This window comes from Apis cerana, linkage group LG5, assembly GCF_029169275.1.
Source record: "Apis cerana isolate GH-2021 linkage group LG5, AcerK_1.0, whole genome shotgun sequence".
Lineage (NCBI taxonomy): Eukaryota > Metazoa > Arthropoda > Insecta > Hymenoptera > Apidae > Apis > Apis cerana.
Window position 1 is genome coordinate 5783795 of NC_083856.1, and position 27330 is coordinate 5811124.

At 32.5% G+C, this 27330-nt stretch overlaps 6 protein-coding genes across 23 annotated transcripts in view; 3 read left to right on the top strand and 3 right to left on the bottom strand.

Annotated features, from left to right (window-relative positions):
• The window catches only part of LOC107996550 (uncharacterized), a 45279-nt gene extending 36060 nt beyond the window's left edge, over positions 1-9219 (top strand). For 9 of the 15 annotated variants that reach the window (XM_062074651.1, XM_062074649.1, XM_062074654.1 and 6 more), the window contains 15 exons: positions 494-620; positions 1269-2132; positions 2209-2341; positions 2587-2696; positions 2836-2968; positions 3068-3145; positions 3826-3894; positions 3973-4050; positions 4135-4200; positions 4285-4359; positions 4441-4518; positions 4638-4754; positions 4907-5057; positions 7636-8679; positions 8847-9219. In XM_062074651.1, the coding sequence (XP_061930635.1) occupies positions 494-620; positions 1269-2132; positions 2209-2341; positions 2587-2696; positions 2836-2968; positions 3068-3145; positions 3826-3894; positions 3973-4050; positions 4135-4200; positions 4285-4359; positions 4441-4518; positions 4638-4754; positions 4907-5057; positions 7636-8679; positions 8847-9164 (3441 nt within the window). In that variant the 3' untranslated portion in view covers positions 9165-9219. The remainder of the gene's footprint in view (positions 1-493; positions 621-1268; positions 2133-2208; positions 2342-2586; positions 2697-2835; positions 2969-3067; positions 3146-3825; positions 3895-3972; positions 4051-4134; positions 4201-4284; positions 4360-4440; positions 4519-4637; positions 4755-4906; positions 5058-7635; positions 8680-8846) is intronic. The other 6 variants (XM_062074655.1, XM_062074656.1, XM_062074657.1 and 3 more) reach the window with 1 other exon arrangement.
• The window catches only part of LOC107996552 (uncharacterized MFS-type transporter C09D4.1), a 68094-nt gene extending 57339 nt beyond the window's left edge, over positions 1-10755 (bottom strand). Inside the window, exon 1 of the mRNA XM_028666118.2 lies at positions 10615-10755. The gene's annotated coding sequence lies outside the window, so the exon portion shown is untranslated. The remainder of the gene's footprint in view (positions 1-10614) is intronic.
• Positions 10076-14944, bottom strand: LOC107996553 (queuosine 5'-phosphate N-glycosylase/hydrolase). Its single transcript, XM_017054664.3, has 6 exons — positions 14806-14944; positions 14419-14634; positions 11301-11460; positions 10898-11011; positions 10615-10800; positions 10076-10493 (listed from the first exon to the last, which is right to left on the bottom strand). Exons 1-6 carry the CDS (start codon positions 14899-14901, stop codon positions 10249-10251), a joined length of 1017 nt encoding a protein of 338 aa, XP_016910153.1. The 5' UTR covers positions 14902-14944; the 3' UTR covers positions 10076-10248.
• Positions 11460-15539, top strand: LOC107996556 (DNA ligase 1). Its single transcript, XM_062074670.1, has 6 exons — positions 11460-12418; positions 13022-13369; positions 13434-13570; positions 13648-13751; positions 13833-13898; positions 14039-15539. The coding sequence occupies exons 1-6, from the start codon at positions 12012-12014 to the stop codon at positions 14369-14371; spliced, it is 1395 nt and encodes a 464-aa protein (XP_061930654.1). The 5' UTR covers positions 11460-12011; the 3' UTR covers positions 14372-15539.
• LOC107996557 (uncharacterized) lies at positions 15062-27324 on the top strand. 4 transcript variants are annotated; one of them, XM_028666115.2, is made up of 20 exons: positions 15062-15203; positions 20723-20826; positions 20895-21133; positions 21323-21423; positions 21522-21615; positions 21757-21989; positions 22235-22607; positions 22790-23361; positions 23881-24319; positions 24463-24609; positions 24679-24891; positions 24965-25508; positions 25592-25784; positions 25846-25903; positions 26009-26126; positions 26200-26246; positions 26332-26530; positions 26613-26760; positions 26835-26940; positions 27074-27324. In XM_028666115.2, the coding sequence occupies exons 2-20, from the start codon at positions 20754-20756 to the stop codon at positions 27137-27139; spliced, it is 3963 nt and encodes a 1320-aa protein (XP_028521916.1). In that variant the 5' UTR covers positions 15062-15203; positions 20723-20753; the 3' UTR covers positions 27140-27324. The 4 variants fall into 4 exon arrangements, with proteins under 4 accessions (XP_028521916.1, XP_028521917.1, XP_061930645.1 ...); XM_028666116.2 differs by lacking the exon at positions 15062-15203 and adding an exon at positions 20179-20316; XM_062074661.1 differs by lacking the exon at positions 15062-15203 and adding an exon at positions 20179-20316 and having other exon boundaries at positions 26835-27324.
• Positions 15742-19656, bottom strand: LOC107996554 (F-actin-capping protein subunit alpha). Its single transcript, XM_017054665.3, has 3 exons — positions 19459-19656; positions 18627-18876; positions 15742-18545 (listed from the first exon to the last, which is right to left on the bottom strand). The coding sequence occupies exons 1-3, from the start codon at positions 19654-19656 to the stop codon at positions 18127-18129; spliced, it is 867 nt and encodes a 288-aa protein (XP_016910154.1). The 3' UTR covers positions 15742-18126.
• Positions 27325-27330: the final 6 nt, after the last annotated feature.

The following is a 27330-nucleotide window of genomic DNA, read 5'->3' on the forward strand; positions in this document are numbered from 1 at the left end:
CATTTCCAAATTTTAAACTCGTTCCAAATGATTTATGGGCCGATGAACACGAAAAACAAGTTTAAAATTTATCGTTTCTTTTTCCCTCGAAATAACAAATTTTAATTTATTTAAAAAAAATATATGAATGAATATATACTTAAAACTGTATCTACGTTAAAAATTATCAAAGTAAACGAGAACACATTTAAATTTTAAATATGAATATACGCGAAAAAAGAAAAATATTTGAAAAATATAAGTCTTTTTATAGAATTTTCGAGATTAGGTTTGTAGGTGGTCGGATGATCAACCGATAAGCGAGTGGCGAATGATAAGCGACCATAACGAAATAAGACCACGATGTTTCGTGTTGAAACCCGCGTGGCAATTTCAAGTGATAAAAAAAAATCAAAAAACACGTATAAAATATTAAAAGTTGCGAGTATCGTCCATTCTCTCTCATTTATTACCCACTCTCTATCGATTTATTAAAATGTTTCGCTCGTTTCAGATAGAAGAACGAATAGAGGAAGTGACCACAACTTATGCGTCCGACGAGGATTCCAGGGAATCTCTCTTGCCCGTCAAGAATGCCCATCGAGTGCCATTTCCTGAACTTGGAATGGACATCATCGATCGTAAGCGTAATTTAATTTAAACTCGTATTCAAATATGCTGATTTGCTGACGGTCATTTTCCTCCATATGCAAAGATATGTGGACAACACTCGAGTGTGCGATATTTTTTGCTGATCACATGGAGGAGCGTTTTGCATATTCCAATCAGTCAGTCGGTGTTATGATTGTTCGATGTTAATGATTGTTCGTTAACATACCGTTTCTCGTTGCGATTCCAAATTGTACAGAAGAATATTACAGCAACGACATTTAATTTTTTTTCATTTTTCATCGAGGATAAAAAGACGAATATTTATATTTCGCGCAATGAATTCTCAAAGCGAACTTAAATTTATTTTTAAAGTTTCGCACGTTCGACGGTGCTCCTAATAAAAAGTGAAAATTGCGTTCTGCGACGTAATCTATTAAGTAAGAAATTTATGTAACACAATTTGAAACAAGATAAAGAGTAATTCTTGGAAAGGATTGGAGGAATGTATAAATTTTATAAATTTACCGCAATGATTCGCATATAATAAAATATAATATTGGAATAATACAATTTATGAACGATATAAATAACCACGGTGTATGCTATTTATCAAAGATTGCACAATTTTATCAACAAAATGCGTGTTTACTCAAACGAGAACTCGTTGTCCATTCCAGCTTTTCAATCGGAGGACAGCCAAGACGAGATCGACACACCGACCAACGTAGATTTAGTATTCCCGGTCGAGTCTTGGGAAGAGAATTGGTTGTTCCAAAAGAAGAAGGTCCAGACGCAGCAGGCTGACTCCGTGGCCATGTTGGTGCCGAATCCTAGCGCCGATTACAAGGCTCTGATCGGCGACAAGGACGCGGAAGACACCTCCGACTTGTCCGAATGTTCTTCGGCGCAGGCGGATGAGGACATCGAGAAAGAGTTGATGGAGGCGATAAGCAACGTGGTGCCGCGAACCCCGGACGAGAAAAAGTTCGAGAATGATCTGGGCCAATATCCTGTCGTCGATTCGTCAAAGACCGAGACTCGAGGCTCGAAAGATCGAAGGATCGACGAGGATGATGAAATGGGTGAGAAACGAAGCGAAGGAAACGACGAGGTTGAAGCCAAAGAGGTGGAGGAGTATCGTTCTAAAACTGCGAACGAGAAACCTGTTCCAAAAGCAGGAAATTTGATCGATAACGAGGCGTCGAAAAAGGACGAGACGAGAAATTTGGCTAACGAGGACAATTCAATCGAGCTCGATTCTCCAATAGAGCGGAGTGAACTATCGTCGAATCGCTCCAGCGTGAAACCCTTTGAAAACTTGCTAGACTTGCCAAAGACACCGACATCAACGCCGAGAATTTCCATGGCGGAACTGAGAGAGTTGGAGGGGAATGATAACTTGGAATCGATAGATTCGCGGGAAAAGAACGTTCTGAATTCGTTGGAATGCGCGAAAAAGAAATTGATGGCCGTGGATAACGTGGAGGAGGTATTGGACGAGGAGGAAGCAATGTTCGCTCAACGAAAAGTCGACTTTCATGGTAAATAATTGGATAAAAATAAGAGTTTGTATTCACGATTAAATTGTGGATTTTATTTTTGTTGGCGAATATTCAGCCGAGGATATTCAAGAGCAAGAAAGCGAATACACCGAGCATTATGATATCGCGACCCAAAGGCACTTGGATAGCTTGACGAAGAGTGAATCGTCCGACTTTTTGATAGATTCGACGATGGAAAATGAGGAGAGGTAAATAAATTTTTTTTTAAACCGCGTTTCATTTACAAGGACCTAATAGAGCTTTCATTTTTCGAAAAATCTTTTTCTCATAATGAATATTTCAAAAGTTAGATCGAACGATTCGAGATTTCTCGATTGTTTCGCGTCGGAGCTAGGTTCGTTTCGTAACGTCACCGTTAATGGTCTGCAAAACGGCGTAGAACTTTCTTCTTACTGATGATACTGTAACAATCCTTCAACATTCCATTGTGCAGCAAATGCCGAGAGGCTGTGGCGTCCGCCAAAGCTGAATCGGCTTCGCATCAGTCCCAGCAGAGCAAGAATTCAGACGAAGAGGTCCGACTTGCTACTCCTCCGAGGCCAGGTCAATCTCAAATTTTCTTCTTTCATTCATTTTTATCATTTTCCTTTCTCTTTTCTTTCTTTTTTTTTCTTACACTTTGTACGATAATCGAGAAAATTGAGATTTTTATAATTGTCTTTGCTTAAATTAAAAAAAATAGGTACGATCGCCGAACGTGAGCACAAAAAGTGGGAAAATGCTCCACCTATCGAAAACAATCCCTACAGCCGGGAGAATATTCAAAAGAGGTTGTGGGAGAGGCAGTACTCGAGAAGATCGTCAGAAAATTCCGGGTAAGATATATAAGAAGATGGGCGATAATTCTTTGCAAAATCGTTCCTCCTGAGATTTCGTAATTTTTTTATCGCGACGAATAATATTCTTGAATTCAGAATTTACACCGAATTGTCAACGAGCAATGGAACGGACTTGCTTGACGTGTTAACATCTCGAGAATCAAATATGCAAAGGTAATGTCTAAAAATGTGAAGAAAAATTTATCATTAAAATTTTCATCTTTCTCTATAAAATTATCGAGCAAAAGTGATGTTATTATTATTATAAATGAATCGAATTTATAATTTAATATAATAAACGTTTAAATTATAATGAAGTATATATTAGCAATAGTAAATTTAATCCACAGAAACTAATTATTTTGCCATCGAACGATTCACGATAGAGATCGGGTCTTAATGATTTTCAGAGTGAAATAGATCTCGTCGCGACTTTGATGACTTCGCTTTATAACTACTTTATCGCAGGGATTTTTCTAATGGAAAATAAACGAGTTAAGAAGTTAGGAATGAGTTAGATTGGAAATCTTCACTTGTAAAAGTGAATAATTTTTAAAGAATTTAGCCAAGAAGTGGGGAATCGTTTTTTGGTAAAGAGAAATGTGATTATTCTGCAGTTACTCCAAGAACTTCGTCATTGCACGGTCTTCACCATAGATTTCGAAGGAAAACTCGCGATTTTTAACATATATATTTATCAGCAAGCAAGATTAGATAAAACGATCGTTTCTCTGGAAAATTATCTTAAAAAATTATTTCCAAAGCTAAAATTATTTCATTATAATCTCATTTTACAAAGTCATTTTTCGATCCATAAAAACCAAACATAAAAATTCAATTCTTGAAACGTATAGGTTCGGCAGAGATTATTACGTGAACGGATCAGTGAATGAGAAAGGTAGAAGATCGTCGGACAATCCCGGGTATGATTTAAGATATTTCTTTGTATAATTGCTTTTTATATTATTTTTATGCACGACGAATGTTATCTCTTTGTTTAGAATACATAACGAATTGGCAATGAGCAACGGAACGGATACGGATGACTTGTCATCATTACGGGAATTAAATATCCAAAGGTAAAGAGTGCGTGAAATAAATACTCTTTTCGTTAAATTTTTAAATCGAATAAAAATTGAACGTGTTTTTCCGTAAATTTACAGAAACATCGGGGATTATTACGATACGAAAGTGAACGAGAAAGGGAGAAGATCGTCGGACAATCCTGGGTAAAAAATTTGTGATTCTTCTTGCAACAATTTTTCTTTATGAAATCGATTCTAATTACGATCCATGATATTTTCATGATTCAGAAATTACGAATTATCAACGAGCAGCGGGAGTTTGAACGATGTGTTTACGACATTTCGAGACGAAAGCATACAAAGGTAATGCATGAAAGCGCGTGGAAACGAAATTAACGAATATTAAGATTCTTAAATTTTTCTATAAAATTTTGAAACGTGTAGATCTGCCGGGGACTATTGCGTGTACGATCAAAAAGCGTCAGTAAACGAGAAGGGAAGAAGATCGTCGGACAATCCCGGGTAAGAATTATTCTACAATTTGTATTTACGAACGAAACAGTCGAAAAACTAAATAGAAATTCAAAGATAAAAAGGAAATTTCATTCAATTTCTTTTCTATGAATTTCTGAATTGTTTAGATCGGTCGAGGATTATTACGAGAAAAATCCAAGATCATCATCGAATAAAAAAGAAAGAAGATCGTCAGATATGATAATCGATGACGTTTCAATATTCCAAGAACTAAACATACAAAGGTGAAGAAAAATTGAAAAAAAAAAAAAATTCTTATCTTTTCCCCTTAGATTAGAATTCTCCCCCTCCTCCAAAAAACTTATAAACTTATTCCACTGTGATTTGGATAAAAACTTCGATTTTTATCCATAAATTTGTTTTTCGAAATGCGTAGATCCGCCGGAGACTGTTACACGAACGATTCAAAGCCGTCGGTGAACAACAAAGGGAGACGATCGTCGGGCTTTTCGACCTCGACGAGCAGACCGAGCAGCTCGTTATCCCAACGATCAAGCTTCAATGGGATCGCGGACCAGGATCAACAGGTGAGTTTCCAGCTCGAAAGGTTCGAGGAGGCTTCCCTGCGCGGCAGCCTTTCTAGATGGACCTATCGCGATCCGTACTCCAGTTCGAACTTTGCTGTCAACCCTCTTCTACGCATGGAACTCGATGATGCGTCGGCCGAATCAGCTGATCGTGTTCACGAAAATGTCAAGAATCGAAACGAGTTATCATTAGGGGACGATGATCGTGACGGCGTGAAACGTGAAAAAGTGATCGAGGGGGGAAGGAACGAACGCGAAATAACGGATAGAGAGGATGACGTGAACGAGATTTTGGAAGAAATCGAAGATATCAATCCGTTTCACGATCTCGAGAGGAATGATAATCTCAAGTCGGATCGTGACTCGGGTATGTCCTCCGTCGATACGAACGATCTGAAAGTTAACAAGAAACGGGACGAGGATCGTTGGAGGAGGTTGTGGATCGACGACGTTTTTCAAAACGCGAAAAACGAACAGATCGTGTCCTTGAATGGGAGAAGGTATTTCAACTCCAACGGTTACAAGTACAACACGTTTGGCGGGATAAAAAAGCACGTGTTGATCGAGGACTTGGATGATTCTGACGAGGATAACTCGAAACCGGAGGGATCCGACGGATTCTTCGATCCTGGGGAATTTTCCGGATTGAAGTTCCAAACGTTTGGAGGTATAAAGGGAAGCAAAAAAGTGGACAGGAGGGGGATTCTCATGTACAGAAGAGTGACATTGAGATCGTCCATGAGAAACGGTAAACATCTGAAAGGAATGAGGACGTCTCAGAGCGATTCCTTGTTGCAAGAGAAGGACAGAATAATCGAGGACACGTCGAACGAGGACAGACAGACCGATTACCAAAGTGACAATTCCGAGGAGAAGGATACGATCGCGAAATATCTCGATAAAAAACCGAGAAGGAAATGCAACAAGTTCTACAAAAGGCAGCCAAGGATCGTGTACTCTTCGTCGTCGTCCATGGACGACGATTGGCAAGACGAAGAGATCGAATTGCCCGACAAAGTGATGATGCAAAAATTCCTGAAGGATACTTCCAAGAAAATGAAATCGAGCTCGGACAACGATCCGAATTACTTCTTGAACACGTCGAGAAAAAAGATATTCAACGATAACGTAAGAAGATCTAGATCGCCGAAGCATCGGTCGTCGGACGATAACGAGAGTTTGAAGCTGGAACCGCCCATCGTGCCCGAGGTCATCGAGAAAAGATTCGAAAGTTTGCAGGATCTTCGTGGCAAAGGGAAAGGGAAAAAGAAGCACAAAGAATCGATCAAATACGTGGGTGTGAGAAGTTTGAGCGATCTGACAATATGGTGAAAAGTACTTAATCGAATTAGTCATCGAAATAGGAAACTTTCTTTCGATATACACGTATATTATAAAAATTTATATTTTTTTATACAATTTTATTCCGAACCTCGTATGCAGTGCCATATTGTCAACGAGAAGTTCCTTAGAAAAGTGTCTAAAAGTGAATCTAACGATAAAATATATTATAACGACCATTATAATATTTTTTTTAATAATAAATTATAAAGAGAAATCTTATTGTACGAATATATATATTATATTATGTGTATATAATATAATATATATATATATATATTATAATTATCTTAAGTACATTTTATTTCTAATGAAAATAACGAGTGACTTTGTGACTTTGGCCAAAAGTGCATGACACATTTTTCTTAACATTTATATCTTAAAGGTGTAGGTGTTGTTTGCTCCTACGATTAATTTTAACAAATTAAAATTTTCAATTTGACTTTTTAATCGCTCTACTCTTTAGTTTTAACAATTTGATGGTGAATTGAATTTGATAAGTAGTTCTCATTTAATTAAGACGTAACAGAGGAATAAGACAATCTCTGTAACTGCGAACTGTAAATAAATCTTTTTGACTCTTTCTTGTAGATCGCACGCACCAGTTATGTATCGACCTTATATATATATATAAAAAAAAAAATAATTTTACTTGTATATAGTACACGTAGACCATAGAAAAGGCTGCTTAAGAAAAGATTAAAAAAAAAAAAAAAATAAAAAAAAAAAAAAAAAAGAAAAAAAAATAATAGAAAAAACATTTCTATTAGTACGAAGTTCTATGCACATTGCACATGCATGATAGCTGCCTTTACCGGATCGGTAAGTACCGTTTACATGCATTTCCAATTTGATGCGTGTCGACTAACAAACGATATCTCAAGGGTTTGCATGTTACACAAGATAAGCATAAATTTGTTGACTGAGAATCAGCATGAATTTTCATCGAGGATCGAAAAGAAGGAATGAAAAAAAAAAAAAAAAAAAAAGAATAATCGTAAAGATTTTTTTTTTACCGCAAAGTGCTCCATTACTTGATCGTAACTAACAATTCTTTAGACTTTTTCTCACTGCATGATTATAACAATCGATGCTTCAAACTATGCATTAAACTAATTCCGATTGAGATACTAATCGCTGCAAAAATCGATCGAAACTAGTACTTTATGGAACTAAAATACATGGAAGCAACAGTTGGATCTCCCTTGGATTGATTTCGGATCGTTTTCTGTTCCAGGAGGAGACACAATACAGGGAAACGGAGTCTCTGTTGAACCGAAGCAACGATGTTAAATCCAAAGTGGCTAAATGGCAAAATAACAACGTGGAGAGCAAGTATCTGCCAGGATCTGGGCAGGATGATTCCTCGAAAGGAGCAGAGAAAGGAAAGGAGAAGTTCTCCTCGAGGACCATCGAGGGTCAGAGGTCGTGGGAGGAGCAGAGGATGGAGGAGATTCTGGAGAACGAGAGGAAGAACAGCAAGAACGAGATAAACGCGAAATTGAATAACCAAGAGAGCACCGTGATTGAAACGAAAATGTTCAACTCTGAGAGAAACCAACGGAAGATCAAGAGGATCGATTTGAAAGCATATGGTTTCGAAAATGAATTCTGCTCCAACAGAACGATCAGAACTTCGACGCCAAGAGTCGTCAATAAGTTGGATCTGAGGTCTTTCGGCTACGACGATGGAATTCGACGAACGCAGTCGAATATTCAACTGAACAGCGTCGACAGTGACGAATTCAAGGTTGCTAGATACAGCAATTTGTCGCAACAACAGGATTACAAGGACGATAGTCAAGATGCGATCGAGAATCGAGGATCCGGGGACAACAGCTTGACGCAGAGCACGGAGACACTCGACAAATTCGAGGACGAGAGTTACAACGAGTTCAAATTGAGGCCCGCGAAATCGGTGCCGAACATCACCAAGTGTTATTCGAACAGGAACAGCCAGAGGGAGGACGAGGAGGAGTACGATCGGAACTCGTTCGACGAGTTTGAAGTGATAAAGACCGGGTCGGTGAAGAATCTCGCGAACAATTATAATCAGAAGAGTGTTAATATCAAGAGTAGCCAGTCGTCGATCGACGGATCAGAGAACGATGGGGATAATTCTTTGGAGAGGACCCAGAGTCATCAGTCGTTGAACGACACGAGGAAGAAAAGTTCGAGCGACGAGGAGTTCGATAATAAGGTGTTGCCGATGCCATCGGTCAGAAGGCTTGCTGAGGTATTTAGTAAGCAAAGTGAACACGTTCACGTTCCTGTTACAAAGGTGAGAATAGTGTTTGAATGATTAATGATTATAGGACGTTTCGTTTAAAAAAAAAAAAAAATGAATATAGTAAAAATTATAATATGTTATAAATCAATACACTGACATTAATATATACATGTATATGTATATATATACATACATATATATATATTTTTTTTTATTAGACAACGAAATCATGTAACATGTACAACGAGAGATCTTCGACGCCAGAAATTCAAATAGTTGAAACACCAAGGCAAATGCACAGCCTAACCGCCAGATCACTTTCGAAACAATTTCGAGAAGGCCTGAGGCGAATTCCAAACAAAGTGACTTCACCTCCGGCTAGCCACGTCGTTATGGAACAATGCAAAGTAGGCGAGAACCAAGAAATGGAAGTAGTGCAACCGAAGAACGATGTATTTAACGATACGAACGTGATTCTACCGGGAAAATTGAAATCGAATATAATATTCTGGGAACAGATGCAGAAAAAGATGTAAAGCATATCTATTTGCTTTAAATTTGGTGCACGTTTGTCAAAAAAGAGAAAAGAAATTTATATAAAAATTAATATAGGAAATCAAATTAAAGTGGTATATCGCATATAGAATCCTGAAACAAGGAATCTAGTAATATTTTTTTTTTAATATGATTAAAATTACTTTTTTAATTAATTTAATGAGAAACTAATTCGAAAAAGTAAAAGAGTGGTTAACATCCTTGCTCAACGTAAGAATGTTTTAACACGATACAACAAAAGGAGTCGATTAATTGTATGAAACAATACAGGCTCAATGATCGATTAATTTACAAAAGCAATTGCATTCGCGACATGAAATGTCGATGCGATGTGTGTGCCAAATGATACGAACCCGTGATTAGCCAAAGAGAATATTTTTGCGTAGTTCTTTTGAAACATGCAAATAATTTGAATTGAACAGCAAACATTTTGAAAACTAATCTATTAAAAAATCCACCAAATTTTACATGTTTGCAATAAATAATTGTAAATATATACCGGAATATAGTCGAAAATATCAAAATTATTTTCTGTACATAAAAAAATCTAATATAGTTACAAAGTTATATATATATATAAATTTATTCTATAGCATTCTCATGTATTACAATACTGTTATTATTTATTGACGTCTAAATATACATATATTGGTGTGTATATATATATATATTTAAATTAAGAAAATCGATGGGCAACGAAAATTCTTTAATAAAAATATCGAAGTTTGTATGGAATAATCTTACGTTATTTGTGTAACTAAAAACTGTGCTATATCGATATTATATAGAAATATATTGTTTATTATCAAAAAAAAAAAAAGAGTATAAAACTGAATTTTCGCCTTCAAAAACTTTCAAGAATGGTTTGAGGATTGTTAAGTATTAGGAGAAATTAAAATTGTTAAAATATACTGCATATTTTATTCGAATATTTGCACATACATATATGTGTGTGTGTGTGTGTATGAATTATAAAAAAAATCATAACTTGTTTAAAATTATAAAATTATAAAATTATTGCATTGATACGTTATTTTCAAATATTCTTTTTTCTCGAAACAATATTCAATAATATATGCATCTAGTTTTATGATACGGAACAATTTCTAATTCAACTTCGTGTTCTCGCCGATAATTCCACAGGAAATGATCGATCAGAATTGAATTAATATTTGATTTTAATTGATTTTTTTTCTCTTTAGGATAACGCTCGATTAGATCTTTTACTTCATATTTCACTCTTTCGATCACTTCTATCGTGCAACCACGAATTTCAATTTCCTCATCGCTACCGTTTTCTAACTCTATATCTGTAAATATCAAATACCGTGCTATCTAATTGTGCCACTTACCTTTATCGTCTTCTATTTTATAACGCGATAAAGAAATAAAATAAAGAAAAAAAAGAAAATAACTGATAAAAAGACTTACCAGATTCTAGCTTAGTCATGAGAGCGTTGCTGTAACGAATAGCACCAAAATGTAGGAGGATTTGGGGAATACGATAATCGGCGAACATCGTGAGATAATCTATGTCCAAGAATTTGCCAATCCCCTCCCCTTTGAAGCAGGCCCAAATATCGCCCACCAGTATCTGAGCCCTCTTGTAAAAACTGACTGAAAAACAAAAACAATTGTTAACGCATTTGTCCCTTTCTTGAAATAATTTTTTACTTAATACAATTTTTCTTCATTGGATTAAAATAATAATTACCTCTGTGAATTTTATAGTCTGCCTCATCTTGATAAGATTCGAATTCTTTCACGATACATCTGAGTAAATTCTGAGCTGAGTGAGAGCTCAATTTGACACAATTAACAAAAGTACCTAGAAATAAAATGGAATTGATAATCAACTATAATACAAAATGTTTAACAAATTTTAATAGGTCTTTTATTCTGTGTAATTCTGTGTACAGAATATTTTGGTAGTCTAGTGTATAACTTTACAGCCTGCTTCGAAAGGGAATCTTCGAAAGGGAATCGAAAATTTAAAAACCGCCTGATTTAATTATAAAAATATATTCTACACCCCGACAAAGGTCGGTAAAGTTTTGCACCAGAACTCTTGATGTACAATGTGTGATGATGTGAGGAAAAGGATTTCAAGCATGTACCTTGATACTTCTCTAATAAAACTTTTCCAGCATCTCGCAAACATTTTACTCTTTCGTCTAACAGCGGAATATTAGTTTCTGTATCGCCACGAAAAATATATTCAGCTTCGGATCTCGTTATTTGAGAATAATACTTGGGATCGACTATAGGTTTCCCCTCCTGTTCGAAGTAAATCATTTAAAAAAAAAACACAGAGAGAGAGAGAGAGAGAAATAGAGAGAGAAAGAGGGAGAGAAAGAATGGATATATCCATCGATAGAATTTCAACAATAATTAAATGTTCTTTCGAAACACGAAACATACAGACCTGTCGAGGTATTTTTGAAACGACCAAGACAAACAATCCACGAACAAAAGAAGTTAGACATAACGTGGAAAGTGACATTTTACGTGTATATCGCGCAAAATTCCAATGTAACCACAATATGTTGTTTATTATTAAATTTATAAGGGTGCGTACGTTAAGAAATTTCTAAGTAATCGGAAAGATTACTTCCCAACGAGTAAGATGAATCCATCGTGTGAACAGTATACGACTGATATGATCAGTCTCAAAAGGCCCACGTGAGTACACGTGACTCGAGTAACGGGAGATTTCTTTTTCATGTAACAATTTTTCGAATAAAATCAGGAGTCTGGAGAAATTCTCCGAATCGATCCCTAAACCGAAAGGTGCTATTCCACATTTTGGTCTGCCAAAATGGAAATTAATGCCTTTAGAGTCGAAAATCCCAATGGTCCCCGGACCGGAAGGCGCTTACAACTTCGCTCGTCGTAAACTCGGAGAGAGATTGTGGATCTCGGCACCCGACGCAGAATTCAATTTGAGCGATCCTTACGGTTATGAGATAGAATGGACTTACGATTCCCTTCACGACAAACATTTGCTCCCTCATTTCTCAAAACCGAATGTCATTCGACATTTGTTGAAGGCCGGTTTCATTACTAAGAATCTAGATGCGAAATGTTCCCTGCGGGATTACAATATGTACAGAAGATATTTGAGAAGGTTACACTGTGACAGTATAAAAAAAGAAATGAACAGAATAACGAAAAAATCTATAGAGGAGAAAGCGATACAGTATGCGCAACATCAGGCGGAGAAGGAAGTAAAGAGGTAAAATATTGAGCATATATTGTTGCGATTATTGCATTCCTTTGGATAACAATTTAAAGAATAAATTTGCCTGTTTGTGGCAAAACCATGGATATAACTTTTGATTTTTTTTTTTTTTATCAAAAATATTGAATCAAAGCTGTGAATATTTTGCTTTAAAATATATTAACCGATTAACCGATTAAAATGTTTAAAACTTATTCCTCGAATGTCGTTCATTACCAATGAATGTGTTATTTAAAAAATTCCCCAAAAAATTATTGTATAAAAAAATTATATGTATAATTTATAATAATTATGTAATAAAAATTAATACTAGTTTATGAATTATATTATAATGGAAATTCTGAATAATTAATGAAACATTATTGCATGCAGATAACAGAGACTAATGTTTACTCCTTTTAAAATAAGATTAACTTCTAATCTATTCAATATTCGCAACAATATATTAAATTATACAGAGTGTCTGAAGCATTTTTTTTATATCTTTTATAATTTCTAATTTAATTGTTCTTTAAACATTTTCATTTAAACCAGACACACTGTATAAATAGAACCTGTTATTTAAAAATAATGAAATACAAGACAACAATTCATCAGATTGAAAGAAAGAGAAAGGTTGATGGAATTAAGGAAATTTGCTATAAAAGAGATAAAAATGGCTGAGAAGTTAAAACGACAAAAACAAAAAGAAATGAAAAAGAAAATAGAGAAAAGATTGATATTATTAGAATTACAAAAACGAGAAGCTCAACAAATGCGATATATGAAAAGCATACAGAAAGCTGAATTAATTCAACAGAAACAAAAAGCAGCACAAGCTATTCGACGACAAAAAATAATTCATACTCTATTGGAATGGAGTAAAAAAGAACGTGTAAGAAAAAAAATGATGGATCTGCGGTTAATACAAGAACGGGAAGAGAAACGGAGAATCGTAAAAGAAAAGTATGTATAAAAATGATAGAATAATTCGTGTCAGAGAATTGAAAGTTTTTTTCACGTTATTTAGATGGGAAGAAAGACAAGAATTTCAAAAGAAACAGATTGAAAAGGAACAATTTCTATTGAAATGCCTAGAAGATCAACGAAAAGAATTTATAGAAGCCTACGAAGAGAAAGTAAGAAGAGAAACAGAAAGAATGAAAAGTATATATTATTGAAATTTATGAATTATTTTTTTTTTGCACATATACTAATAAAGTTTGATGTTTTTTTTTTTATAGATCTTTTTCATGATGTGAGAATGTACATAAGATGTTATTTGGCTAGGCAGATGCCTTCAAAGAGAATGCGAATTTGTTGTCCAAAATATTTTTATAATGAAGAGGTATTTTATACGAATTTAATAAATATGAAAAATCGCATGTACATGCTACTTTAAACTGCTAAGATGCTATTTTAATTTTAGGATGACTTTAAAACCGATGAAAAAAAACTATTATCTAAATCATATGCTGCTACAAAAAATGATAAGGTAAGAATTCAATCTTTTATCAAGATTGTAAATTATAATCAATTCAAATTTTGCATATATTTTATATATTCTATGTTATTTATATAATACTATATATTATTTAAATAAATTTATCTAATAAAGATATAATATTATTTTAGACAAAAAAGTTAACTGAAACAAAAAAGAAAAAAGGTAAAGAAAAACAAACAAATAAAACAAAATTAAAAAAAGAATTAAAAGATGAAAAAAAAATGGAAAAAAAAGTAGCTGAAACTCAAAAAATTGTAAAAAATGGAAAACAAAAGAAAAGAAAAATAAAAAAGAAAAAAGAGATTAAACCAGAAATAATATCTGAATTGCCAGAAGTGCCAGAATCTATACCTCCAGAAAAAGTAGAATCAGAAAAATCAATAACACCGCCTTCTACACCAAAAGATAAGTGCAGATGTCAAATAATTAAGGATTCTCAAAAAGCCATTATGTCACAATAATAAATAGAATTCTTTCATAAATTTAAATTTATATAATTTCAACTTACATTTATAGCTCTTTTAATAGCAGCACATAATGCAAAATATCCAGTTTGATTATTAACTGTCCATTTTGGACAATTTTTTTCATTCCAAAAAGAATAATTTAATGTATTCAAAATAAATATCCAATCAACTGCTTTTGGATCTTCAGGAGAAGGGTGAAATTGACATTGAGAATAATTATTTACACTTATTTTACCATCTTTAAGACCTTTTAAAACCTGTAAATGTAACATATAAACATATTAAATTTTTTTATCTTATTTTTTTAACCAATTAAAAAAATATAACAAAGAATATAAGTAACATCTATATAATTTTACTAGTTGTTTTTATAATATATTGAAAATTTATATATATATAATTTAAATAATGTTGAAAAAATTATTTACCGCGTAAGCAACATTTTTGACTCCTTCATTTTCAACAAAAACATTTTTAGAACAAAAATTTATAAATTTTGCGGAATCCTTCGGCATCAAAATCATTGTGGAAAAAATATTACTTAATTAGAAGTTAAAAATAATTTATTTAAACAAAAATTCCACAAACACTTAATAATAGAATAAGTACATTTACTTATTTTACAATATAGTCAATAGTCACGTGATAGTATCCCGTGACCAAAGATTCTTAGCACGTTAGCAACGACTGTCTTGTAAACAAACATGGCTATGAATATTAAAATTTGTGAAATTGTTTTTTAGATTGTTTATTAATTATGTGAACAGATTATTATCTTGAAATGTTCATATTAGTGTCTCAAAACTTTATTATACGTGAAATTAAGGTAAGCATTTTAAATTTTGAAATTGCATAGTTGATATTGAAAGTACTTTTTCAGGACTATACACAGCACATGTGCACTATAATTGTTTACATTGAGCGTTAATAAAAATCTTTTTAGATTTAATTTAAATTGTCCTAAAATAATATCAAAAAATAATTATCTTAAACATAATAGTTTATATATCATATTTTCTTTTATTATTATTTTAATAAAGAAACTTTTAGGTTATTTGTTATGATAATTTAATGCATATTTTTATGTGCATTCATTTATCATCATATCTCAATTAGTTGTTTAGGTTATATAAAACTTGGAAATAAAGTTTATAAGATATTTTTTACGTGTTTTTTTTCTACCTTACATGATTCTATTATCATATTTACATTTATTAACATATGATAATTATTAGTGATTGTTTGATAGTTTGACATCAATAACTAATATTTTAATTTTATTGATGTTAAATATTATTTATAATAAAATAAAATTAAATTTATGTTTTATACTGAATGTGATATTTAAGTTTATAATCAAAATATAAAGTGTCATATCACTTTATTTAATCAATCATAACATTTAATAATACATAATTTAACTGATAAATGTATTCTATGTTTAAGTTTTTACATAAGGACATGCGTTTCTTATTTTACGGTACACTCGATTGTAGGTAATACCTAATTTTAGTATCATAGGCAACTATTTTCTGTAAAGTTTGATAAGATTCGAAACTTTAACACTTCATTTGTAATTTACATACGTAATACAAATTATAATCTTCAAATAATATGTATCATCATATTTACATATAAAATTTTATTATTGCAATATTTAATATACTAAGTTTTTTGCATTATATCTCTGCACATTTTTTTAACTTTTCCTTCACAACTGATAAAATGATTTTATGATCTTATATTTAAATTGTTATATTTAAAATGTATATTTTTCCAAAGATTTCTTCTAAATATCAAATAGCATGATTAAATAAAATACTTTGAATTACGATGTAACTTACAAAATATGAATATTACAAACGTGTTTCGAATCCCAGAGTTTGAAAAGTCAAATGGTAGTGTGCTTCATCGCATTCATTCATTCAAATAACATATGTACATAATACCCTTCAACATAAAGTGAACAGATTAAGGCTCCAGCAGGCTATAGGCTACATTCTATAATGTACAATGCATTATGTACTTTGTTAGTTTCCGTTTTCGCATACATGTCTGGTTGTGTAATGTGTGGTTAGCGATAGCACCAAAAGATTTTTCAACATCATTATTTGATACAAATGATTCATAAAAATACAATATGATTAACACAGAAATCAAGTTGCAATGATTAACATTTATTTTATTCCGTATTATTAAACTTTGCAACATATTTGCCATAATAGATATACTTATCATAAAACAATAAGTCTTAACAAAAATGTATAAATTCATATTTTATGAAATATAAAATATTGGACAAGAATATAGTAGGCCTTGCCCACCAATATTTATAATGAATGAAGTTTTCCTTTGTATATTGAATGCTATGAACACTTAATGGCATTCTGTACCAAATTGTGAATTGATGATAGATGATATATCTATCTTGTTTGATATTATATATTTTGACATCACTGTGGCCCCAGCATGCTATTATATTATACATAGCATGAAACCAATATAATAATATTCATTTAAAGATATATTAAACATGTTATTGTGCTTTTTAGATGTTACAAGGCTTAAGTGTTAAACAAAATTATATCATTGTGCAACTAATGAATTGAAATTTTAATCATCATTGATTCTGATATTTTAACTCGATGATTTTATTAGGCTGACCGAACATGCACATGTTAGACAGCAATTTTTTTTTCCACTGTGCAATACTTTATATATTTTTTTTAATGTTGACTATCAATATGAATCAAAATGAATGCATTCAATCTTTTAATATTAAATTTCAATTCTAAATTATAAACTATAAGTTTCAGAATTATTGGAGTAGAATTTTTTATCAATAAGATAGTAATCCATATAATTAATTATAATAAATAATTTTAGTAAATGCAATTCATCAAAAATGTTCATATTATTTATTGCACAAGATCATAAAAATATAAATCAAATGATTTGTGTTTATTGAATGTTAGATTATTATCTGATTGATAGTTTGAATGTATTTAATAAATGCATTAACAAATTTTAATATTCTACTCCAAATTTCACGTTTGATTTTGGCTATTAATTACAAATTTTACATGGTTCAATTTATTAAATATAATTTCAATAATTAAAATTTTTACAAAAAATAAGACCAAGGATCCCTGTTACCCCAAGAATATAATTATTAAATACTAATAAATTTAGCTAGAGATTAATATATAAATCGATATTCTTTTTAAATACTGTAAAATCATAGACGGTTTAATCATAGAGATGAATGTTTTTAAACAATATGTAAATCTTTGTTACATATGAATTCAAAGTTATATCAAAGCATTTGCTAATAAAATTCATTAAAAATAAAAATATAAGATAGTAAATATATTTTTTAAGCAATTAGAAATTGTTAATTATAGAATTTTAAAAAGTTGGTAAAAAAGAATATATTGCAGTTAAAATGTCAAAGTTTTTTTTCTTCTTTTTTTTCTTTTTTTTTTTTCTTTTTTTTTTTTTTTTAAAGAATCGATAACTACAATGACGTTCCTTTTTATTATTTTTGTTGGTAACAAGATACATTATTTTATTAAGGGATCCAGAGGAACCTTGAGTGGCATGCATGAGTTTCAGTCAAAACATGTTTAACCAAACTTTATATAGCATCATTATATTTGCTCCCATGCACATCACACCTCCAGACTTCACCCATGCAGCAAAATGCGCTTTTTAATTATTTCTCTTAATATTATATAAAAAATCTATTTCTATTGACTTTTAAGCTCTTTGCCAATACTGTACGATACAATTTTGTTCCAGTCAATTTTCGTTCGCATAACAGGTAATTGCCTTCGTAAGGCCTTAAAGGTTGTGTCAGACATTGTTTGATAATTTTCCGATATAGCAGTTTGATAGTCATTTTCTGATTCCTCAACAAGCCGTATTAATTCCTTTGCTGTTTGTTTTTCACTTGAAATTGGTAAGCTTTCTTTTACTTCTTTGCTACTGACCAGTTGTACATTTCCATCTTCATAGTAATGAACTTGTACTTTAAGACTACCTCTTAATTCTGCATTTCCAGAACTTGGACTAAAACTTACAGTCCATACAGAACGCCAACGGCCATTCCAAAAATTTTTAGGTTGAAACTGATGATCTTCTATGCAAGCCGTTAAGGTAATGTTACCTATGAATGCCATTTTTTATTTATAATTGCCATTTTCAAACAATTAATAAATTTAATAAAATATAAGAAAGTAAATAATACCTCCTTGACTTTTTCCAAAAACTGAACATGCACCATGTCTATAATGACTTTGAGTATAAGTTGTTATTTCATCTTGAAGAGCTGATCTCCAAGGTTCAGCCATAGAATCTGGTTCATATGGTTCATAATCCTGTGCTTCTTTTCTAAGATGGTCATATTTAAAACTTTGCTTACTGCGAGCATCATAAAACCTTTGCCCACCTAGATCATTGTGTTCTGTTATAAGAGCAGGATATTCGCTACCTTCAATCTGAAGTCAAAAAAATGAAACAAATAAATAGATATCAACACAAAATTCACAAATTAAAAAATTCCATGATACAAACTACTTATAATGAATTATATTAATATCTAACCTTACTTTAACTGAATCTAAGTGATAAAATTATGAAATAAAAATTATTTTATATATTGAAATTATATAATAAAATCAAAATTGAATTAATTTTATCAATTTAATTAATCTTAAATATTTTCTATTAAAATCACTACGAAATGTAACTATAATTAACCCTATTGCAGCGTACGATTTCGATGAAAATTTCACTATGATTTTCACATAGCAACTGTTGTGTACCGATTCGAGGATTCTTTAGATAAACAATCACATCAGCCAGGTGAACATTATCGCGCTCCAATTTCACTATAAAGTCAATGTCACCTGTCGAAATTCCGAACGCGTGTTGCTCAATTAGGAATGTTACTAGGCATTGAAATTTGATCCAACACTTCCCGGGGATAGTGTAACTTTCGATTACCACAAATACTAAACAATATCCCGAATACTATCACAAAAAATTATAAAAGTTCATCAGAGAGGTCGATGATGTACCTTAACAGGCGTGAGCTGATCCTTGTTGTATTGAGCAAATGCTCCAGACGCACCCTCCTTCAACAGGTTGTCGTTGTTTAACAAGACTCTCACATCATTAAAAACCTCGTTGAATTCGCCTGGTGGTGAGTGCAGTATAAAATCCGAAACTATTCGTACTTTTTCTTGATCAGGAATCACATCTCCGTCCGCCGCCATCTTACCTTTCCACTGGCACGCACACTCCGCGATGTCAAACCAAGGTTAGTGCAGTGCAGGTTGTACCGGCGTATCGAAGCACTGCCCCATATACCCGGTGACGCATCACAAAGGGGATACGTATCTCTATTCTCTTAATCAACTCTATGACATACATATTTTTCTATACTTTCTCACATTCCAATAATGTGATGAATCATACACTTAAACGTGTATATGTGATGCATACGCTTAACAAATGATTATATTTATTCTGAAAAAATATTATATACATATATTTAATGTATTTATTTAATTTTTTTATGTTGAAAGTGAATAATTATACGATAAGTTTATTTTTAACATTTTTTCATATAATAAGATTATAAAATTATGTAATGACTTACATGTTACGACTATTATAAATAGAATGCAACATAAATTGTTTTTCTTATTAAAATAAATATGTTTAATATTTATTTCTATATATACTTTTCTTTGAAAAAAATATATCCAAGAGAGAAGATGTAACAAAGGAAAAACATAGAAGTGAATTTCAATCACTCGTTTCGGAGACAACTACTGTATTCAACGAATCTTGACGAATATAACCTTCGAATAGCATTCGTGATCTTTTCTACAAATTTTCAGACAGACGTGGTTTATGTACAAACAGATAGGGTAATTTATTAAAATATTTTTGTCTGTTTGCATAAAGTTTTATATCAAGAAATGGTCTCTTATTAAAAAATCATCGCCGGATATGTCGATTTACCCGCTAAAATTTGAATAACTTTCGAAACGAAAGAAAGAAAAGAAAGAAATTTAAATTTAAAATACAACATGTAACATGTATTTGCATTGAAAATAAACGAATATATTCTATGCATAACGATCTATTTTTTTCAATTTTAAATTTAAATATACATATTATATATACAATTTTGAATAAGTATTAAAATTTTTTGAATTTCTTAATTTTAAAAGTTTTAAGTATTTGAATGATTTTAAAATAAAAATATTTCGTTATTCATTAAATTCATTTCATATTAGTATAATATTAATGTAATAATTAGTTTTATAATAGTTTTTAGGTAATATCGCATAACGCTGAAATTATGGCAGATGATCCAAATCGAGACCTTTTGCCCGTCAGAGAAGGTTCTTGTACGGATACTTTTAGTAGTATAGGTTCGTATCTGTCTTTTAGAATAATATTACTTTTCGTTTTTATAATTTTTATTTTGAACAACTTAAAGATCCCAGGGATCGGCATTGCGTAATTAAACTCGATCGTTATCAACTGGAGGATAGATATTTGCGATTACTCGAAGAAGCAAATAACTTGAAGAAACTAACAAATTGTCAGGAGGATAAAATTAAACGATTGGCAACAAAGTTGATGAGAGTAACCGCAAGTACAAGACCATGTTCGCTTGCTTTAAATATTTATGAAGATAAAAATAAAATAATCGCTCTTGAACTTGAGAACTCCAAGGTAAGAGTTAAATTTTTTTTTCATTTTTACAAAAAAATTCAAAGATAGAAATAAAAATAAATAAAAGAATAGGGAAAAAAAAAAGAATATTTCATCCTTAAGTAAATTCTTTATGAAATATCTTCCAAAATTAAATGCATTTTCAAATAGATAACGATCAATTTGATAACATTGCAATTGATTTTTCAGCTCAAAGATAAAATCACAGTGTTGAAAAATCAACTACTGAGTCATACGATAAGCAGTAGATCATCATCAAAAACTCGCGTGAGGCCGTCATCCGGGCGCATGTAAGTGTTTAGCGTTCTATTACAATTGCAAGTGATCCATAACGATCCGTGATTCACGCTCATCATGATAGATAACTGACTCGAGATCCTTGTTTTAGAACTTGTCGTAGTGAAAGCAGCCGTACCAAAATATGTTGTCACTGTTTAGACGATGATACGTCCAACGTGCAAAGCTATCTTGAAAAAATCGAGGTAATAAAATCGATATGATTAATTAAAATATTTAATAAATAATTAAATAATAAATATATATGACTCCTCTTCAATATTAAATTTATTAATCGTAAAAAAATAGGGATGATGCATTTTCAAAATTGTACATTTGTCGAGCAGGAGTTGGAATCGCAGAAAAGTGAAATGTGTACTCGGATAATTCAATTAGAGAAAGAGGTGGCCACTTATACTACTATTTGCCAAAGAGAGAAAGTAGCAGACAATGTCGAGTACATAAAGATTTGGCGAGAAATGAAGCAAATAAACGATAAACTAGTAACCGCCGAAAACGAGAACGGGTCATTGACCGCACAAATCGACGATCTGAAGAAGAAACTCGACGAGAAAACGAAGTAAATTCCTCTTTGCTTATACTCTCTTTTTCCTTCCGTTTGATTTGTATGATTTGATGATTGCGGATTGCATTTGCATTTATCATCATCAGTGTTTTTTTGACCACTTTTTTCTTAAGATAAATAAATTTTATCTTAAGAATCTATTTCCATATCAGACCAAATAAATTTTGTACGCTGCGTTCTTATTTATAAGATGAAAAGTGTTTGAGTAGATTTATAGAAAAGAATATTATGCAATGCAGGAAGAACGAAATTATGGCATCGGAGCTTTTATTGGAGAAGAAACGAATAGCGGAGATCGACGAGCAAATATTGAAAACGAAAGATTCTGAACTTTCGTTACGAGAAAAGAACGAGCAGATAAAAGATCTCCTAAAAGAGGTAAAGATACTGCAGCAACACAACGAGGAGCTTATAATACTGAACTCGAAATATACAAAAGTGGAGTTAGAGAACAAGGAATTGAAGAAAAAAGTCATCGATCAACAACACGATCAAGAGTGTTTGAAAACTGCTGTTGATAACGAACAGGCTAATATCATCGCGCTGCAAACCTCGAACGAACAATTGTTGGGAAAACTCGAGGAACTGCAGAAAAATATAGAAAATTTAACGGTCAGTGCGTAATTTTTTTTTTTCCAAATCAATAATGCCGATCTCTTCAAATAAATTCATTCATCTTTATTTTCCGATCGAAAGAATTATTATTTTTTCTTTTTATCGACGGATAGATTAATATTCTACTCGATAAATTTATTTAGAATATCAATGAAAGTAACAATTTGATTTTATTTCAGACTTATCAAGCGGAGAAAGTGGAATCTAAGGACGCGCAGATATCGATATGTTTCTCTGATATGCAGATATCAACATTACCTACAAAGCATGATTTGATGTGCAAAAATATCGAGGCCCAAATAAAGTGCCGCAAGTGTTCCGAATTAGAATGCGAGGAGATAAGCGCAGTGAAAATAGAGAAATGCAAGAAATGTTGCGAACCAATAGACAACGAAGACTTACACAAGAACAGGTTGTATAATTCTCATATAAAGGGCAACCCAGTCGAGAATAAATCGATGCAAACAGAAATTGTAAAAACGACCGTTATGGATGGGAACGATTATAACGAGATCGTAGCATCTAAGAAAGAAATATTGATAAAAGAAGTTATAAATTCCGAATCGCAAACTCTATGCTCGGAAAGTATGAAACATGCTATGATCACAGATTCACAGTGCTATAGTTTGAGCCCGGACAAAATGTTGAAGTTTTTAGAAGAAGCACAAATAGATAGAACGGAAGCAATAAAACAGAGAAGCACGGCCACTGACATTGATTATGATATTTTGGATGAATATCAGAGACAAAGGCAAGTTGTCTCTCTTGAGAAACTGCTCTTTGGAGATTCTTGATTATTGTTGATTAATTGTTGATTGTCCGATTGATTGTTCGCATTACTTTAGTCTTGTGTTTATTTATTTTTATGTCGATCAAGTGAAGCGATGTCGATATAACGTTTAGATTTATACAATTAAAAAATTTTGTGTTCATTGAAATTGGAAGGTTTAATATCATTCTTCCTAAAAGATAAATTAGATAATGATAATATAATAATATGTGACGAGTACATAATCTTTAGAGCTTCCGAATTTTTGTTGGAAGAATTTCATGTTCGTTCGAACGAATATATATATAATCGTATATTTTAATAAACTATAATAATAGATAAGATTTATAGTTAATAGAACGGCATAATAAATTTCTGTCTTGATATTATATATTATCTTATTTCTTATTCTTCCTTTTCCGTGTATATATATATATATATCAACAATTTCAATTATAGATACAATATATCTAGAAATTATCGTCAGACACTGTGTTACAGTTCTACAGAGAAAAAAGCAAAGCAAGAAACTTTTGAACTCAAACTTCAGCATCAGAGTAGGAAAGACAAGATAGTTCCTTTGGAAAAGCAATCGGCAGATCCGAATAAATTGATATCCGTACTGTTTAATATTCTTCAAGAGTATTCTTTGACTTGCACCATACCCAAGGAAGCCTCTACTCTCTATCGTCCTGCGAAACGTCAAAAATTTCCCAACATCGATAACGATGTAAAAACAACGGTATACAATGACGACGTGTCGAGCATCTCCTCTTCAAAGAAAATTTGTTGCAGCCCTTACAAGCAAGAAAAGATAAGGAAAAAAATTTCCAATCCGAAGAAACGTCATCGAATCAAGATATTCAACACTTGCACTTGTACCAATTTGTTGAAATGTGATGGGAAATGTATTCATTGCTGCAATGCCTCGGTGAAATCGGTAACATGTTGATACGCTATATTAATGAAGGATGTTAAGTTTCGTTTTTTCCAGGCCAAGTTATATACATCGAATCTCGATAATTAATTTGAACAATTTTGAATTTCGTTTCGCGAAATTCATGTTTTGTCTTTTGAAGTCAGTTGCAGAATGATGCTTCTCCATACGAATCTTGGAATAAAAATGAAAAAAAAAACGCAGAGAATGCGAAGGATGTCTCGATGAATTCTCCAGCGTCGTTGCAGGATTACGTCAAGCATTTGGATAAATACAAGGAATTCATGACCGAGGTGAGCTAAGACGAATATAATTCTCTTCATTTTCTCTTCATTAAGAAAGATCGTATCACGAAAATTTAGATGAACGAAATTGCGGAGAGTGTACAGGCCATGGATCCGATACAAAATTTCTTGCAGCGAGAACGTAAATCCGAATCGGAAACCCATTGCAGCTTGGAATGTCCCAATATCGATTGCATCGATACTTCGAACAACGACTCGTTTCCATTGGTGATCGCGGAAGGTCAGGGTCTTGTCGAGCTTCACATCGTTTCCTTGCAACTTTCAACGTCCGTTAGTAGTAACACGAAACGAGATACCCCCAATACGATGTATCGTAATTTTGAGAAATCGTTTATTGTACCAGGCTAAGCAGATACTCTTCCAAGAGAAGGATCTTGGTAACGTGTCGTTATACGTGAGTTGGAACATTTGGAATCAAGAAACTGCCTACACGCCCACCCTCAAGTGCCCCAAATTGAACTTCAACTCATCGTTCGTATATCGGATCCCAGATCTGTTCTCCTTTTTCAACTATATCCTTCTAGAATTCGTCATATTTCAAGTGAACGTTTATCAAGAGGACAACAAAAGTTTTATAGTGGCCAGGGGAAAACTTTGCATCAAGGATATATTGGACTATCCTCAGAACAAGCTCCACTATATAGCCCCTGTGAACAGCGTGATGCCGTGCACGGTCGGCATGAATTTTGGCCAATTGTCCTTGTGGGTCAGATTGAGTTGCGATATCGAGAAGGTGGAGGCTTTCAAAAAGAGGCGTGGAATAGTGGATGTTGAGAAACCAAAGAAAGAATTGGAACCGAAAATTGTGCCGAAAGAAGAGATAGTAATGGAGCCGAAAAAAGTGACGACTTCTGAGGAAGAGCCCGAAGTGTTTCATTACGAATCAAGTACAGAGATCGATAATAATAAAATATGTTTTACGAACGATGGAATAATCCTGTGATCCTAAAATCCGATCCATTATCTTTAGATGATTCTGACGAAGTGCAGTCGGTCGTCCTTGAAAAGGTCCCCACTTTGGAAGAGGAATTGACCGTGATGAAAGAGACCGATGAGGAAAATAAAAATTCTATAAAGGATCCTATGATGGTCAACGATGTCCCCCTTAAATGGAGAACCGAGTCGAATGAGGAAACGACGGAAGAAGAGGAATTTGACGAAAGGTTGGTGATAAGATGGTTAAGAGAAAAGAAAATTAAATTTAATAACGCTACTTTTGAGTAGATTTATACCTAAAGAGGAGAAATTGGAGCCGGATTTATTCTTTAAAGAAAGAGAGAACGTAAGGGAATTCGATGCTTTTATACGACAATTTAATACGATTCAAGATTCTTCGATTCTTCTTTTTCGTCATTTTTTAATCTTCGATTCGCGTGTATAAATTCAGGATCTAGATATTGATATAGAGGAGGAAATATCAAACGACACGATTAAGGAAGTGGCCGACGTGATAGTGGACAAAAATTGGAACATGTATAAGGAACGGAGCCTTCAAGCTGCCAAGGGCATGTATCTAGCAATCGATCTAGCAATTGATTTTGTGGATAAATTAGAATTATTCACGAGAATCACTTTCAGATTCCTTGAAAATCCGAGAACCTATAGACGATGAATCCGATAATAACGTAATAATTTCCTTCTCAAATTCGTTCTTTAATCCCAAAAGATTGAGATTTCATGTGAATCTCCTTGTTCTTTTTTTTTTTCCAGGAAATTGAGAAGGATGCGATAGCCATCGAAATCATAAACATGACTCTGTATCCGACATCTTCTGTTATGCAGAATCCTGATTACGAACTACTTTACGTGGAGTATTGTTTCTTGGGTTATTGCGGCGCTGATATGGAAACGATTTCGGTGAGAAAACCATCCTATCCGAATCAGGTGTTTGAATTTAATTTTAAGAAACGTAAGTAGCACAGTCTTTCTTACATTTATTTTGAAACAATTGGAAAAAATTGATGAACAAATAAGATAAATATCGTTCGCAGTGTTTCGAATAAGCGAAGATAAGTATTCGATGCAAAGTGATATCTTACGTGCGATGTTGGACAATACTACTAATCCTAATATAAGATTCATTGTCGTTTGTGAACCAATTCCTGAAGAAACAGATATGAAAGAGTGTGTGGAAATAGGGTAAGATAAGAGAAGAAATTCATCAATTTCATCCGTGTTAAGTAAAATATATCAATTTGAAGAAATGATTATAGATACGCTAATTTTAATATAAGAGATTATGCATTAGGAGAGGCTAAAAAATATAACTTGCTTCCGATCTACGATATAGAGGAACACGAACAAATTGGTGTGTTAAAGGTAAATCGTAAACTGGTCAATGATTACAAAGTATTCTACGTTAAATAATTTTTATCGTTTCTCTCTCTGTGTTTTTTAATTTTTAATCCTTCTTATTCTCTTATTTCGTATTTAATCTTAATGTGGTTTGTAGATCTCTGTATTAGGTCTCGATGCGATACGCCAACGATTAGCGAAACGTGGATCTATCATATTATAAAAATTCGTTGATATATCGGTATGATTGATATATCTTCTACGTATATGATACGTGTAGAAAAAAAAAAAATGTGATTTGCTATTTGAAAATTAAAAATTTGTAAACATCTGACTAAAAAAAAAGTGATGAAGTGATGTAATCTCTCTGATGTAAAATGCCGTGATTAAAAATTACATAGTACAAAACGCCGT

Excerpts from the sequence above, each read along its gene's own strand:
- LOC107996556 (XM_062074670.1), top strand. The coding sequence starts at position 12,012 with ATGCCTTTAGAGTCGAAAATCCCAATGGTCCCCGGACCGGAAGGCGCT. Across the intron at positions 12,419-13,021 it reads GCGGAGAAGGAAGTAAAGAG|ATTGAAAGAAAGAGAAAGGT; the intron begins GTAAAATATTGA and ends ACAATTCATCAG. Across the intron at positions 13,571-13,647 it reads AGAAACAGAAAGAATGAAAA|ATCTTTTTCATGATGTGAGA; the intron begins GTATATATTATT and ends TTTTTTTTATAG.
- LOC107996554 (XM_017054665.3), bottom strand. The coding sequence starts at position 19,656 with ATGGCGGCGGACGGAGATGTGATTCCTGATCAAGAAAAAGTACGAATA. Across the intron at positions 18,877-19,458 it reads ATCAGCTCACGCCTGTTAAG|ATTGAAGGTAGCGAATATCC; the intron begins GTACATCATCGA and ends TTTTGACTTCAG. Across the intron at positions 18,546-18,626 it reads TTTTGGAAAAAGTCAAGGAG|GTAACATTACCTTAACGGCT; the intron begins GTATTATTTACT and ends TGGCATTCATAG.
- LOC107996553 (XM_017054664.3), bottom strand. The coding sequence starts at position 14,901 with ATGATTTTGATGCCGAAGGATTCCGCAAAATTTATAAATTTTTGTTCT. Across the intron at positions 14,635-14,805 it reads TCAAAAATGTTGCTTACGCG|GTTTTAAAAGGTCTTAAAGA; the intron begins GTAAATAATTTT and ends TTACATTTACAG. Across the intron at positions 10,801-10,897 it reads AGACTATAAAATTCACAGAG|TCAGTTTTTACAAGAGGGCT; the intron begins GTAATTATTATT and ends TTTGTTTTTCAG.
- LOC107996557 (XM_028666115.2), top strand. The coding sequence starts at position 20,754 with ATGGCAGATGATCCAAATCGAGACCTTTTGCCCGTCAGAGAAGGTTCT. Across the intron at positions 21,134-21,322 it reads TTGAACTTGAGAACTCCAAG|CTCAAAGATAAAATCACAGT; the intron begins GTAAGAGTTAAA and ends TTGATTTTTCAG. Across the intron at positions 26,941-27,073 it reads AACAAATTGGTGTGTTAAAG|ATCTCTGTATTAGGTCTCGA; the intron begins GTAAATCGTAAA and ends TGTGGTTTGTAG.